The 13,192-nt window shown below is 55.8% G+C and overlaps 4 protein-coding genes across 4 annotated transcripts in view; all 4 read left to right on the top strand.

The window, feature by feature from the left end:
• PHACADRAFT_214314 (uncharacterized protein) overlaps positions 1-1,847 on the top strand; it is a 4,365-nt gene extending 2,518 nt beyond the window's left edge. The window contains exons 13-20 of the mRNA XM_007401781.1: positions 151-193; positions 245-406; positions 460-510; positions 560-732; positions 780-826; positions 879-930; positions 980-1,035; positions 1,086-1,847. Coding sequence (XP_007401843.1) covers positions 151-193; positions 245-406; positions 460-510; positions 560-732; positions 780-826; positions 879-930; positions 980-1,035; positions 1,086-1,370 — 869 coding nt within the window. The 3' untranslated portion in view covers positions 1,371-1,847. The remainder of the gene's footprint in view (positions 1-150; positions 194-244; positions 407-459; positions 511-559; positions 733-779; positions 827-878; positions 931-979; positions 1,036-1,085) is intronic.
• Positions 1,848-1,886: 39 nt separating this feature from the next.
• Positions 1,887-5,952, top strand: PHACADRAFT_131613 (glycoside hydrolase family 20 protein). Its single transcript, XM_007401780.1, has 11 exons — positions 1,887-2,496; positions 2,553-2,590; positions 2,641-2,692; positions 2,746-2,895; positions 2,953-2,973; positions 3,027-3,123; positions 3,178-3,578; positions 3,641-3,681; positions 3,741-3,777; positions 3,836-3,896; positions 3,950-5,952. The coding sequence occupies exons 1-11, from the start codon at positions 1,909-1,911 to the stop codon at positions 4,201-4,203; spliced, it is 1,740 nt and encodes a 579-aa protein (XP_007401842.1). The 5' UTR covers positions 1,887-1,908; the 3' UTR covers positions 4,204-5,952.
• A 2,110-nt stretch (positions 5,953-8,062) lies between these two features.
• PHACADRAFT_265480 (uncharacterized protein) lies at positions 8,063-10,246 on the top strand. The gene is made up of 9 exons (XM_007401779.1): positions 8,063-8,161; positions 8,212-8,282; positions 8,333-8,371; positions 8,433-8,444; positions 8,495-8,576; positions 8,629-8,767; positions 8,820-9,050; positions 9,102-9,425; positions 9,478-10,246. The coding sequence occupies exons 1-9, from the start codon at positions 8,087-8,089 to the stop codon at positions 10,131-10,133; spliced, it is 1,629 nt and encodes a 542-aa protein (XP_007401841.1). The 5' UTR covers positions 8,063-8,086; the 3' UTR covers positions 10,134-10,246.
• Positions 10,247-10,852: 606 nt separating this feature from the next.
• On the top strand, positions 10,853-13,014 carry PHACADRAFT_265478 (glycoside hydrolase family 20 protein). Its single transcript, XM_007401778.1, has 7 exons — positions 10,853-11,437; positions 11,494-11,531; positions 11,584-11,635; positions 11,690-11,839; positions 11,899-12,332; positions 12,383-12,467; positions 12,519-13,014. The coding sequence occupies exons 1-7, from the start codon at positions 10,898-10,900 to the stop codon at positions 12,891-12,893; spliced, it is 1,674 nt and encodes a 557-aa protein (XP_007401840.1). The 5' UTR covers positions 10,853-10,897; the 3' UTR covers positions 12,894-13,014.
• The last annotated feature ends 178 nt before the right edge of the window (positions 13,015-13,192 follow it).

Raw genomic sequence — 13,192 nt, 5'->3', positions numbered from 1 at the left:
GTGAGTCTCTACTTGGAGCTCAGAGGCCGCGCTGTAAACCTGTCTGTAGCTGGTCTCTCTACAAGCTATTCCCCAAAAAGTCCCCGACGTGCAAAGCGCTCAAGTTTCTCTTGGACCATCCAAGACGATGCTTCATCACCCTATTCCCAGCGCACCAGACGTGGCTCCTTCTCTTTGTCTTATTCCTCATGAAGTGCGCATCTTTTGCTGGACGTCGTATGCGCGCTGACGCATCATCTCACAGCATGGTGCTGTTTGTCGGAGATCTGGTCCTTAATATCGACAATCCCGCGACGGACGCAATCCCGGTCGGAACGAGAATTGCGCTCGCGGTGTTGTCTTCCGGGGCAGTGCGCAGTGCCGGCTTCCAAGCAGTCGCGGTTTCATCGCTGACACCGGCGACCCAGTAAGCGTGCTTCTGTCTGTCCCGCGAGCGAGCTATGCTGACTGATGGCCCAGAGTCTTGTACGTTATCATGATGTATATTGCTATTTACCCCATTGCCATGAGGTGCGTGTGCTCCCTAAGCAAATCTGTCCGCACTGCTTACGCTCATCAGTGTGCGCTCCACGAATGTGTACGAAGAGAATTCACTTGGAGTCTATCCCGATGACGACGACGACGACGACGACGACGACAAATTTAACGAGAAGACGTTAAAGGCGAAGGAGAAACGCGTGCAAATCTGGGGACGCCACCTCGTGCGCCACGTGCAGAAACAGCTGTCATTCGGTATGCCGTTGTCATTGCGATTGTCCTCCATCTCACGGAATACGCAGATATATGGTGGCTTGCGCTGTCATTGTGGCTAATCTGCATTGTGGAGGCATGTGCTGCAGTATCATGTCGGAGGTGCTATTGCTAAAGCCATCATCTAGCGCAACGGAATCATGGACCCGTCGAAGCCCTGGTTCAACGTATTTGCAATCTGTATGATTCTACTTCTTTAAAAGACCGACCGCATGCTCATTTATGCTAGTATTTGAGATTGTCTCCGGTTATGGGACCGTGGGCCTCAGTTTGGGCATTCCTACAGTACGTCTCCCTCTTCTGAGGCCGTCTTGCTCACTCATACGACGACCCAGGCGAACTACTCACTCTCGGGAGTCTTTCACATCCTCTCCAAACTGATCATCTGTGCTGTGATGCTGCGCGGACGGCACCGCGGCCTACCCGTTGCACTCGATCGTGCGGTTATGCTCCCACACGAGTTCAAGAGGCGATACGAAGATAGTGAGGCTGCTCAGGCCCAAGCGGCGTCGCCCCACCAGATAGTGGGCCATCTGCCTGAAGAATCTGTCGGGGCGGGGGCAATGGGGCACAAAGCTGACGGTAGTTCAGCGGAAGATTCGGAAAAGACTGTTGTATGAGACGCTATTGCGCCGCCTGGCTGTATTCAGACATTTGGGCTAGTGTGGAACAAGAGGTATCACACCTGTACACCTATCCGTGGTGACGAGCAACCTAATGTAACAACGTGCTGTGTTAGGTTTATTCATAAGCCTAGCTAAATACACCTGAACTGTCACAGCAGTTCAAAGCAAATACCCAGGGCGAAATGTGGCAAACAGCTGCGAGTCCGCCTTTGTCCTTTTAGCGCGTAGTGACCTTCCTTGGTCTTCCGGTTACTGTTACAGGCCTCTCCGATGGCTAAGGCGACATCCATTACAGGTTCATTCTACACACCAATTTTGTAGGCAACCCGCTCACGATTTGGGCACCCTCCGCTTCACTCTTCGGGTGATCACATGGTACCGTCAATTATTCGCCGATAACGCGTGCATGTAGCTTGTGCGCTTGGCAGAAGCTGTCGATATCGGGGGTCAGCTGTACGTGTCTTGTGGTCACACTCGAATTCTTATTCTCTGCTATACACCATCAAACTTCTGACGGCCCGTATATATAGATATGTGTGCACAACGCCAGTGCTATCCACCACTTGGCAAGATGCGTCCGCTGCAGCAGGAGGCAAGCAAAGCTTTTGCGCTCATCGCGCTGGCCATCTCCTTCGTCGTCCCTGTCACTGCACTATGGCCTATCCCTAGGCAGCTGGAGACAGGCTCGACCCCACTCGTCCTTGCGAGCGACTTCAAGATCGACAATCTCGACAGCCCACCGTCGGACCTTGGCGCCGCCGTAGCGCGCACCCTGGATCATTTAAGTACTGACAAGCTCGAACGGCTCGTCGTCGGTCGTGCATCTGCAGACAAGGCTGCCGTGCAGGACGCGAAGGCGCTCCCGTCGCTGGTGCTCGCCGTGCCGCAAGGCGCGAAGGTGAACAGCATCGCCGACGAGGCGATTATGCCCCTTGGGTCGCGCAGCGAGGAGTACACGCTGACCATCCCGTCAGACGGGTCTCCTGCAACGTTGACTGCGAACTCAACGCTCGGACTGTTCAGAGGACTCACGACCTTTGAGCAGTTCTGGTACGACTTGGATGGAGCCGCGACATATACGCTCGAGGCCCCTGTTTCTATCACTGATTTTCCAGCATTTGTACGTAAAAATCACGTCTTTTGGGGGAATTGAGGTCTTGATCCCCCTTTTCGAAGCCATACCGTGGCCTAATGCTTGACACTGCTCGTAACTTGTGAGACTTCTGAGCTTTCATGTAGTCTCGTTCATTGACAAGCGCTGCAGCTTCTCTGTCTCGGACATCAAACGTACCCTGGATGCCATGAGCTGGGCCAAGGTACAGCTTTGCGCGACATGTCTAGCGAATTAGGTGACTGACAGCTGCTCTAGATCAATCAGTTTCACTGGCACATCACAGACAGCCAGAGTTTCCCCGTACAGATTCCTGGGTTCACCGAAGTGGCGGATAAAGGAGCCTACTCGTCTTCCATGATATACTCGCCTTCTGACGTTCAAGACATCGTGACATACGCGGCCCAGGTAACATCTAGTCTTTTCAGTACTTCGAATAGCGTAAGCTAATTTCTTGATTGCCAGCGGGGAATAGACGTCTTACCCGTACGTGGAACGCCGACTCTCACACTTATCCTTGGGTTGACAGGGAGTCTCAGGAAATCGATACCCCGGGACATACTAGCATCATCGCCGAATCTCATCCCGAGTATGTAGCATGCTTCGTCTCGTCACCATGGTCGGAATATGCCGGCGGTGCGCTCATCCCTCCTACACATCCTCCTATCATACTAACCTTCAGACATACAGAGCCGCCCTCCGGCCAGCTCCGCTTCGCCTCTCCCGCGACCCGCAACTTCACGGCCGAACTACTCGCCTCGACGGCCACGATGTTCCCGTCGTCGCTCTTCAGCACGGGCGGCGACGAGCTCAACGTTCCGTGCTACACCGCGGACAACGAGACGCAGGCGATTCTGAACGCGACGGGCGAGACGCTCTACCAGGCTCTGGACACGTTCACGCAATCGACGCACGGTGCGCTGCGCGGCATCGGCAAGACGCCTGTCGTGTGGGAGGAGATGGTACTCGACTACAACACCACGCTCGGGAACGACACGGTCGTTATGGTCTGGATATCCTCGGCCAATGCCGCAGCGGTAGCGGAGAAGAACTTCAAAATCGTACATGGCCCGTCGGATTACTTCTACCTTGTAAGTGCGATCGTTGATTGCCACGATGTAAACGTGTTTGTAACTTTCCTCCCCTTGTCTAGGACTGCGGAGCTGGTGAATGGATAGGTGATGATCCCTCAGGGTAGGTCCCACGTCTGTTCACGTTTTCGGAGGATTAGACTGACAAGTCTCTGAGCACAGGAACAGCTGGTGCGATCCATTCAAGACATGGCAAAAGGTGCGTGTGTACTCAAGATCCTCGGTAGTATTTCTATTCACATAGGCCGACAACATAGTCGTACACCTTCGATCCGTACGCAAACATCTCAGAGTCGATGCAACATCTCGTCCTAGGCGGTACGCAGCACACCCCACTCCTCGCGACTCTGACATTGAACCAAGTCTCACAGGCCAGCAGCTCCTCTGGACCGAACAATCATCGCCGGAGAACATGGACTCGATCATCTGGCCGCGTGCCGCGTCGTCTGCCGAGGTCTTCTGGACAGGCGCGACCCTCCCAGACGGCTCACCGCGCAACGGCTCGTCCGCACTGCCGCGTCTGCACGACTTCCGCTTCCGTATGGTCCAGCGCGGCGTGCGCGCCATACCTCTGCAGCCGCTCTGGTGCGCCTTGCGCCCGGGGCTGTGCAACCTCGACTCTTAGTCTACCGAGATATGACATTTGGTCCGGAAGATTTCATTGCAAAAATCTATGTCATATGTGTTTGTAAATGTTTGTGTGATAGTGGTATGTGCATGTGGGAGGCTAGAGGGAATCCCAAAGACAGGGTTTGCGAGCCAGAGCCAGAGAAAGTCAGAGAGCTGTTGAACAACACACGCCAGTTTGCTTGGACATCTATAGGTATCTTCAGGGCTTGCCTCAATGTCCGGTGTGTACAAGTAATACGGGAGGTGAGGTAGATTAGCAAGTGCAGCGAGCGGAGAGCGGAAAGAGCGACAGTGCTGACGACGAGACGAGACGACGATTGAGATGACAAGAGGCCGAAAGATTGAAGATCAGTGCGTTGTGCGAGACCGGTGGTAAACGAATGCGAATGCTGGTAGTGGGCTGCGCGACGGTATGAGTGCGCAGCTGTCGAGAGCGCCGACGAGGTGCTATCGTGGAGCGAAGATTGCGACGAGGACAATGAAGGGGATGTATGTGAAGAGTGAGATCGCAGACATGATGCGGCAGCGCAGTCGCCAAGACCTCGCGTCTGCGGTGAAACATAAATACACCCGGCAACCACCTTACATGAGAGGGGACATACCGTGCTCTACCTGCGGATCATCAAGCGTCACTCCTTTCTCCGTGTCCGTGTACCCGACGCGGCGCGTCTCTGGGATGGGCAGGAACGAGGCAATCCACCAGATTGGGAAGAGCACGAAGCCAACAAAGAATGTCCAAGCATGCAGAGGCGAACCCTCTTCATCGGCTGAGCGGAGACGTGGTATCCATGGCGTCTGACGAATCCTTGGGGGTCGACGGGGGTCCCGCATATGGTACACGCTCGAACGGTCAAGCGAAGGAGGGTGCGGCGCTACGACAGCGGTGACAGGAATAGACGTCTGCGATAGAGTGCGTCGAGAACCCCGACGTGAATCCGCCGCAGAGGGCGCTAATGAAGAGACAATGGACTGCCGCAGCGACCGGGTCGAGCCATCATGGGTGGACCCTGCGCGCGAGAGTGCACGGACCGCAGGTGAGACAGGGAAATTCGTTCGGTCTGCGATGGACCCCATGTTGGGCGCGTTGTGTGCTGAGCTCGGACGCGAGTGTCCTGGGGTGTGGGCTGGCGAAGGAGTAGATGATAATCGGACACGTTTACGCTGCTGATATGCCGAAGGCGAACCGGACTCTTCAGACACGAGACGAGCACCTACCAGCAAACCGTCTTCAGGGTAGCCCTGTGAAGCACGAGCAATGCAAACTCACGTCTTTTATCAATTGGTATGAGGAAAGTGGTATGCTGCTGCCTCTGGTCCAGTGGCGTTATGTCGATATCCTCCGCTTTCCGCTTCCCTTTGTTGTTCGTCGGGGTTTCCATGACGCTAGGCAGGACAGGTTCGCTGGATTGTCGTACCGGATGCCGTCCGGATGATCGTCTTGGAGGCGTGGACGGGGCATTCTGCTGCTGCGACGGACCGTCGTCCTGGCTCTGGGTGCCTGTATATGAATGACGCAGGATGCTCTTACGAGGGGTCCGGGGCCCTGGAGGCCTAGGCAATGCCACACTCTGAAGTTCACGATCTACACCCTCCTCCAACGTGCTCAGTTCCCCTGCACTCATCCCTCTCTTGACCTCTACCACGCCTGCAGGCTTCTGTGATGGCGAATTACCTCCGTTGGGAGGTGTCGACGGCCGCTCGTCTCCGCCCTCGGCTGCAGCTACGACAGCCTACGTCAGGAAAGGGAATTATAAGTTTGGGGAGATGGCTCACTCTCTGGAGGTGTGGGCTCAGAGTGGGGGCTGAGAAGCGGAGAACAATGGCCCCCTGGCTCGCCTGAGCCAGCAGGCACGTTTTGCACACGATGTATGATGTCGGGTTTGGGACCTTCGGGAGACGCCGCAGCGGTCTTTATACCTCGGGGTTTGCCGATGGTCTCATCACCCAGTGACATGCGCAGGATCTCGTTCGACACTTCCGCCGGCCAGCCAAAGTCGCGGCCAGGGTTGGACGCGAGGACGCCTGATGTCGCCTGCTTAGCGTTCCATTCGGCGCTGAAGCGTCTCGATGGTGATGATTTGTAGCTCTTGCCGCGCTTGTGACGTTCTGACTGGAACAGCTGGCGAACTTTGGGTAAACTCGCATACGCCCGAAGAGATCGTCGCGAAGTTGCCGAAGGAAAAGGCACAGAGTTCTCATCAGGAGAGGTACCTTCAGTCTTCCGGCGGCGACGCGGTGGATATGTCTTTGGATACAAATCTGAGTCGTAATGACGAAGAGGCGGACTCGCGGTATTAGACAGGTTGCGGAAGACAGGTTGTGAACGCGAAGCCATACAGGCTACGAGCTCGGGATGATCAAGCGGGGGCATAGGTGGTCGAGGTGACGCAGAAACGGAAGTGGATGGGGATGGAGTAAAAGCAGAAAGAAGCGGAGGCGATGTCTGTCCAAAAGTTCGAGGAGAGCTGGAAGGCATATCAATAAGAGGTGTATGTACAGCAGGAGCCGAAGAATGACTGGAAAGAGACGATGCGATTGTTGGTGAGCGTTTCGTAGAGTCCTGTCGTGATGATATCGTGGCCGGTGAGGGCGAGCGTTGGTCAGTCTGTTCGTCGGCCTGTTCGTCGGCCTGTTCGTCGAGGGTGCTGACTCGTGAGGTTGACCTCCTGTAAAAAGACGACGAGAGCGGAGCGGCCTGCAGTGGCATAGATGACTCCGACGTGTAGGAGGGTCGACCATCAGAGACAACCGAAGAACGAATGGTCCTTGTCCCTGCAGGTCCACTGAGATCAGATCTGCGAGGTACGCCGAGCGTGTCGACACTTCCGAACGTCATTCCCGTCCATGTTGAATCTCGTTCAGCCCGTGATGAGCGCGGTGAGACACCTGCATTATGACGCCCAAAGGTAGACCATACACTGGACGTCGCCAGGCGCCGGGAGAAGCGCGAGAAGTTGGTCTTACTCTCACGGAGAGAGGAGCATTCGGAGTGAGCAGTAGGGGAGCTAGAGCGCGACAGTTCGTGCTGCGGCAGAGCAGAAGGACCTAGATCTATTGGGCTGATTGGGCTAGGGCTTGAAGAGCTTCGTCGTCGAATGGGTGGTGGGCTGAGGCCTTGTTCGCTTAGGTCTACAGCCGAGAAACTGTCCATGAGCTGCTGTATTTCGGGAAGGATTCTCTGGCCCACGGGAGTGTGTTCTAGCACAGTTTGAGAGGCTGAGAAAACTGGAAAGGATGCGGGCGTGTGTGGCCTCGAAGCAACAGCATCGTCAGACTCAGTAGTAGCGGTAGTGGCTTGACTAACGGCCCTGCCTCTGAGACGAGCGACCAGGGAGTGCATGTCGGCGGAGCGCTTGCACTCGGCGATGGACTACGCGCATGTAATGACTCGTTTAACATTACATAAGGAGACAGCAAAGCTGCACGCACCTGAATCTGCCTTTAGCGCGCTGAATTGTCGTGCAGTGACCAGAGGACCCTGGAACGTCCTACGGTTCCGAGACACAATAGAGCACTGCCTGAGTGCTGCTGGTTCACTTTCGTAGCACCGTAACGAGTCGTGAGTATCGTAAGTAGATCGTCTTACAGTCCGACGTCGCCCACGTCGTCCTCGGCGTGTCTCAGTCAAGTCTCAGTACGACGACGAAACGTGGACGTTGGAAGCCAAGGTATACGCGGTTCTAAGCAGCTGAACTCGATGTCCCAAATCTGGACGATTCCCGGTAAAATCTCCGTTCGACAGAATCCTCTTAGCCCTAAGTTAGGGGCACGTTACGGCACGCCCATCACATGTCGGCCGAGCCGTCACGCCCTCCGTCGCGTCACGGCGCCGCACTGCTTGTCGTCGTCATTCACGTTCCCCAGCCCACTCGACCGCCATGGATCGCCTCGAGTCTCTCGGAAACACGCTTTCTAACCTCACGATGTACGATATCAAGAGTATGTACAACCAGGTACGAAAGTATATCTCAAGATGGCGAGAAATGCTCTCATACGCGCGCAGGCGAAGAACGTGGTGCTCAACGTCAGTGAGATGGAGGCAAAGGTTCGAGAGGCGACGAATGACGAGCCTTGGTAAGTGCCTTTTACGATAGTCTCTGTACAATACTCATAAAGCGCACCAGGGGTGCGAGTTCTACGTTGATGCAGGAGATTGCCCAAGGGTATGTTCTTATTGCTTCGCGTCAGTATTCTCCCTCTCATTTCCGGGGGGTTCGTGCGCAGCACGTTCAACTTGTGAGAATAATTCATCGATCCACTTGGCGCATTATGCTCACTGTTTGCAGCCAAAATTTCAACGAGATTATGCCGTGTATCTACGCTCGTTTTATGGAGAAGGAAGCAAAGCAATGGCGACAGATCTACAAGGTTTGTCTTTGTCTTACCCCGCCTGGAGATATGCCTGATTGCTGTGTTTCAGGCTTTGCAACTGCTTGAGTACCTTGTCAAGAACGGCAGTGAGCGGGTCGTTGATGACGCGCGTTCACATATCGCGACGATCAAGATGCTCCGTAATTTCTATTACATAGACGAGAAAGGAAAGGATCAAGGGTTGAACGGTATGTTTGTTCCTTGTTGCATATACATCCCAGCCTCATATGTACCCCGTAGTTCGTAACCGCTCGAAGGAACTTGTCGATCTACTCAGTGACGTCGATAAAATCCGCGCGGAGCGCCGCAAGGCAAAGTCCAACAAGAACAAATACACCGGCGTTGGCAACGATGCTCTCGGCCTCACATCTGGCGGAAGTCGCTATGGCGGGTTCGGTAGTGAGGGCATGGGATCAGGCAACGGATGGGGCGGAGGAAGCAGCAGTTACGGCGGAGATTACAGCAGCCGAGGTCCGTATATGCGCTTTCTCAAACGTACTCCGTTCTCATGCGTGATCGTAGACTACAACGATTACTCCTCCGGTGGTGGTAGCGGCGGATTCAGAGATTCCTCTTCCAGGAAGACATACGATGAATATGAAGCTGGCGACGATGACGTTGTAGCTGCACGTCGTTCCAACTCGATTGGTGGTTCCACGTCTTCTTCTACACCGCGGAGAAGGGAAACTGGAACTCCTGCTACCCCTGCGACCCCTACTGCGGCCGCGAAGTTTAAAGCGCCCGTGCCAGATTTGCTCGGTTTGGATGATGACTTCTCTGCTCCTGTGACTGCGCCTCCGCCCGCTGCCAACAAGGCCCTGCCTACTGTCGCTCCTGCTTCCGATCGTGAGCCTCTCCTTTATCCTATAACGGCTCTTTACTGACGAATCTACTTTAGTTGTTGATGACGACTTTGACGACTTCCAAGCGGCGCCTCCTTCAGCTGGACCTGCCACCAGCAACCTTGCGTTCCTCGGCTCTGCACCCATTGCTCCGGCCGCGGCTCCTCCGAAGGCTACTTCTCCACCTCTCGTCCAGCAGACACCCCTTACACCCCAACCTAACGCTAGCTTATTCAACATGCTGTCTTCCACGACCACCGCTTCACCGCCACCGCTTCAAGCCAACAGGGCTCCGTCTTATATGGGCTCAGGTATGGGTTCCGCCATGACACCCACTGCCGTCCCCAACTACACCTCGCCTATCATGACCCCGAACGCGCCGGCGCGCCAAGGCTCATTCGGCGGTGCCTCCACTACATCCACAACACAAGCGGCCAAGCCCGCGTCTTCTGGTGGCTTTGACGACCTGTGGACGATGTCGCTGGGTTCTGCTGCCAGCAAGCCGCAGCAGTCTTCCACGCCAGCCAAGTCTATCCAAGACATACAAAAGGAGAAGACGCAGACCGCCATGTGGGGGTCGGGCCAGCAGGCGAGGCCACCCATGGGTGCTGGCTTCGGCTCGTTCGGTGGTGCCCCCGCTGGTGCATCGTCGACGCCGAGTGCTGCCCCGCCTTCGTCATCCGGCAATGGCATCGATGACTTGCTGTTCTAGAACATCGGACTAGTTGCTCCGTCTATCTCACGCCCACACAACAGCGCCGCTCCGTTTCCGTCTTTGTTTGTGTCGCTTTATTGCAGTTCCTGAATACATGGAGGTCAATACGGTTATACACCATACACGGACTTGTGATACGGTCGCAAGACCCGATAGGCAGTGCGCGGCTAGGGGTTAGTGCTCTAGCGACGTTGCTAACACGCGGTTCGCGATGATCTAGCATTAACCTGCGGTCTCGGCCGCTCTTATTATGCCGCTACGCGACTGTCCAATCAGCGTAGTCCACCGTCTCCGCCACAGGTTTCGCTTGTAGTATGTATGGGCGCTTATTCCAATCGGCGTCGGGCTGAGGTCTCAATATAACTGATAGCGAGCGCTGCGCAGCAGTCGTGCAGCACAGAGCAGCGTGGTCGCTCGACCTGACCGCCATGTGTACAGATACAGCGGGTGCAATTACCAAAAAGTTTGGACGATATTGTGCCGTAGGGTGCTATTGCCGTCGACGGCCATGACTGCCCCTGGAAGCCCCGCCCCGATCAACGAATAGGCGTTCCTCGGTCACATGGCCCTGCATCATCCCACTATCTCAGGTGCTCATGAACAGCACGCGATACGCGAGGCATTACATTTTGCAGGGTTGGTGTTTTGATGGGAGCAGTCTTCGAGAGAAGTACAAGAAGGCGGGCGTGCCGTGTAGTCAAGCTTTGCCCCGCACCCGAGGTTGAAGCGGCTGCACATCAACTTGTTGCGCGGTGCTCATCATGTTCTCCAAGGCCGGACTCGTGCTCTTCACGACTCTGCTCGCTGCGTTCGCTCCCGCTGATGCCCTCTGGCCGCTACCCCGCAGCCTGCAGCAGGGCTCAACGGCCTTGACGCTCTCCTGCAGCTTCAACATTACCATCGATGGGACGATCCCTAATGCGCCAGCGGACCTGCAGCAGGCCGTCACCCGGACGATGGGCTACCTCCAGAACGACAAACTCGGCCGGCTTGTCGTCGGGCGCGGTTCGGTTGACGTTGACGCGTACACGAATGCCTCGTCGCTCTCGACGCTCACGTTGACGCTCGGGCAAGGCGCTGTTGTGAACTCCATCGCGACCGAGGCGCAGAAGGCCCCTGAGGCGCGCGACGAGGCGTACACGCTCACGGTACCCAGCGACGGCTCGGGCGCAACGCTGTCTGCGAACTCGACCCTTGGGTTGACCCATGGCTTAACGACGTTCACGCAGCTGTTCTTCTATCACAACGCAACGACCTACATGTTAAACGCACCTATCCAAATTGACGACTCGCCCGCATACGTAAGTTCTTCGAAATAAGCTTCCGAGGTTCCCTGAACCTGATCTCGTGCCGGTAGCCGTACCGAGGCTTCATGCTCGACACCGCGAGGAACTTGTGAGCATGACCATTGACCAAATGATCAGCTGGATGCTAATGTGTCCCCCAGCTTCCCTGTCCAGGATGTCAAGCGCATGCTTGATGCGATGAGCTGGGTTAAGGTTCGTGCTATCTGCTTGGCTGCACTATCAACGTGTCTTGAGTAGGCCCGACAGCAAAACATGTTCCATTGGCACATAGTGGATAGCCAGAGCTTCCCTTTCGAAGTGCCAGGATACACGGAGCTCGCCCAGAAAGGCGCCTACGACCCGGAATCAGTATACAGTGCACAGGATGTCGCCGACGTCATATCGCATGCGGGTGCTGTGAGTATCTCTCAGTCCTACGTGATGCCGTTCCTCGCTTACAATAAGTCTCCGCGTAGCGCGGCATTGATGTCATGCTCGAGATTGACACTCCGGGACACACGGCTGCCATTGCTCAAGCATTCCCCGAGCACATTGCATGCGCTTATATGACACCCTGGGCAACTTTCGCGAACGAGCCTCCGGCCGGACAGCTCCGCATTGCGTCGAACGCGACCATGAACTTCACCGCCGGTCTGCTTGCGGCGGCAGCGGAGCTTTCTCCATCGACGCTCTTCAGCACCGGGGGCGACGAGATCAACATGCCCTGCTACGCTGCAGACGAGCCGACGCAGGCTGCCCTGAATGCGACGAACCAGACTTTCGAGCAGGCTCTCAATACCTTCACGCAGGCGACGCACAGCGCGATTATGGCTAAGGGCAAGACGCCCGTCGTTTGGGAAGAGATGGTGCTTTCGTTCAATCTCACCCTTTCCAACGACACTATTGTCTTGTGAGTTGGCATACTGAACAGCGGTGAAATGTGACTGAGGCTGTCGTCAGTGTCTGGATCTCTTCCGAAGACGCCGCAGCTGTCGCCCAGCAAGGCTTTAGGATCGTTCATGCGCCGTCCAACTACTTCTACCTTGTGAGCCAAGCCTCCCTTGTGCTTCCACGCCTCAATCTGACATGGACATAGGACTGCGGCGCCGGAGGCTGGGTCGGCGCCAACCCGTCGGGCAACTCGTGGTGCGACCCCTTCAAGACCTGGCAGTTTGCGTACTCGTTCGACCCTCTCGCGAACCTCACCGACGCCCAGGCGCCGCTCGTTTTGGGCGGCGAGCAGCTCCTCTGGACCGAGCAGTCCGGCCCGCAGAACCTGGACTCCATCGTCTGGCCACGCGCCGGGGCGTCCGCTGAGGTCTTCTGGACCGGCCCCGGCGGGAACATCTCGGAGGCCCTGCCGCGGCTGCACGAGGTCAGTTATCGCATGCGCCAGCGCGGCATCAACACGATCAATCTCCAGCCCAAGTGGTGCGCTCTGCGTCCAGGTGTATGTGACTTGACAGCCTAGGCTGGAGAGCTGTAGTTTCGTTCTGGAGACATTGGACTTTTCAGGGGACAGTCGGTTGTAACCTCACCAGATTGCTTCGTGCGGCTTCTTCCACAAAAAATTGGAGCAGATTTTTGAACAGTGATTGTCCTGCGAAAGTTATTCTCACCACGGTTTCGCGACCAGTGGACATGAACGAGAACGCAGCGCTCAGCGCCAGGCATGTATAGAGCTTGTACAAGCTATTTCACCGTTGCGCCACAAATTATTAGCTAAGAGATGGAAATGCTGGCTATATATCCAAGATCATGAGTGACGAA

Source organism: Phanerochaete carnosa (assembly GCF_000300595.1).
Source record: "Phanerochaete carnosa HHB-10118-sp unplaced genomic scaffold PHACAscaffold_13, whole genome shotgun sequence".
Lineage (NCBI taxonomy): Eukaryota > Fungi > Basidiomycota > Agaricomycetes > Polyporales > Phanerochaetaceae > Phanerochaete > Phanerochaete carnosa.
Note: the sequence above shows the minus strand (reverse complement) of the source record. Positions and strands in the feature narration are given on the sequence as shown.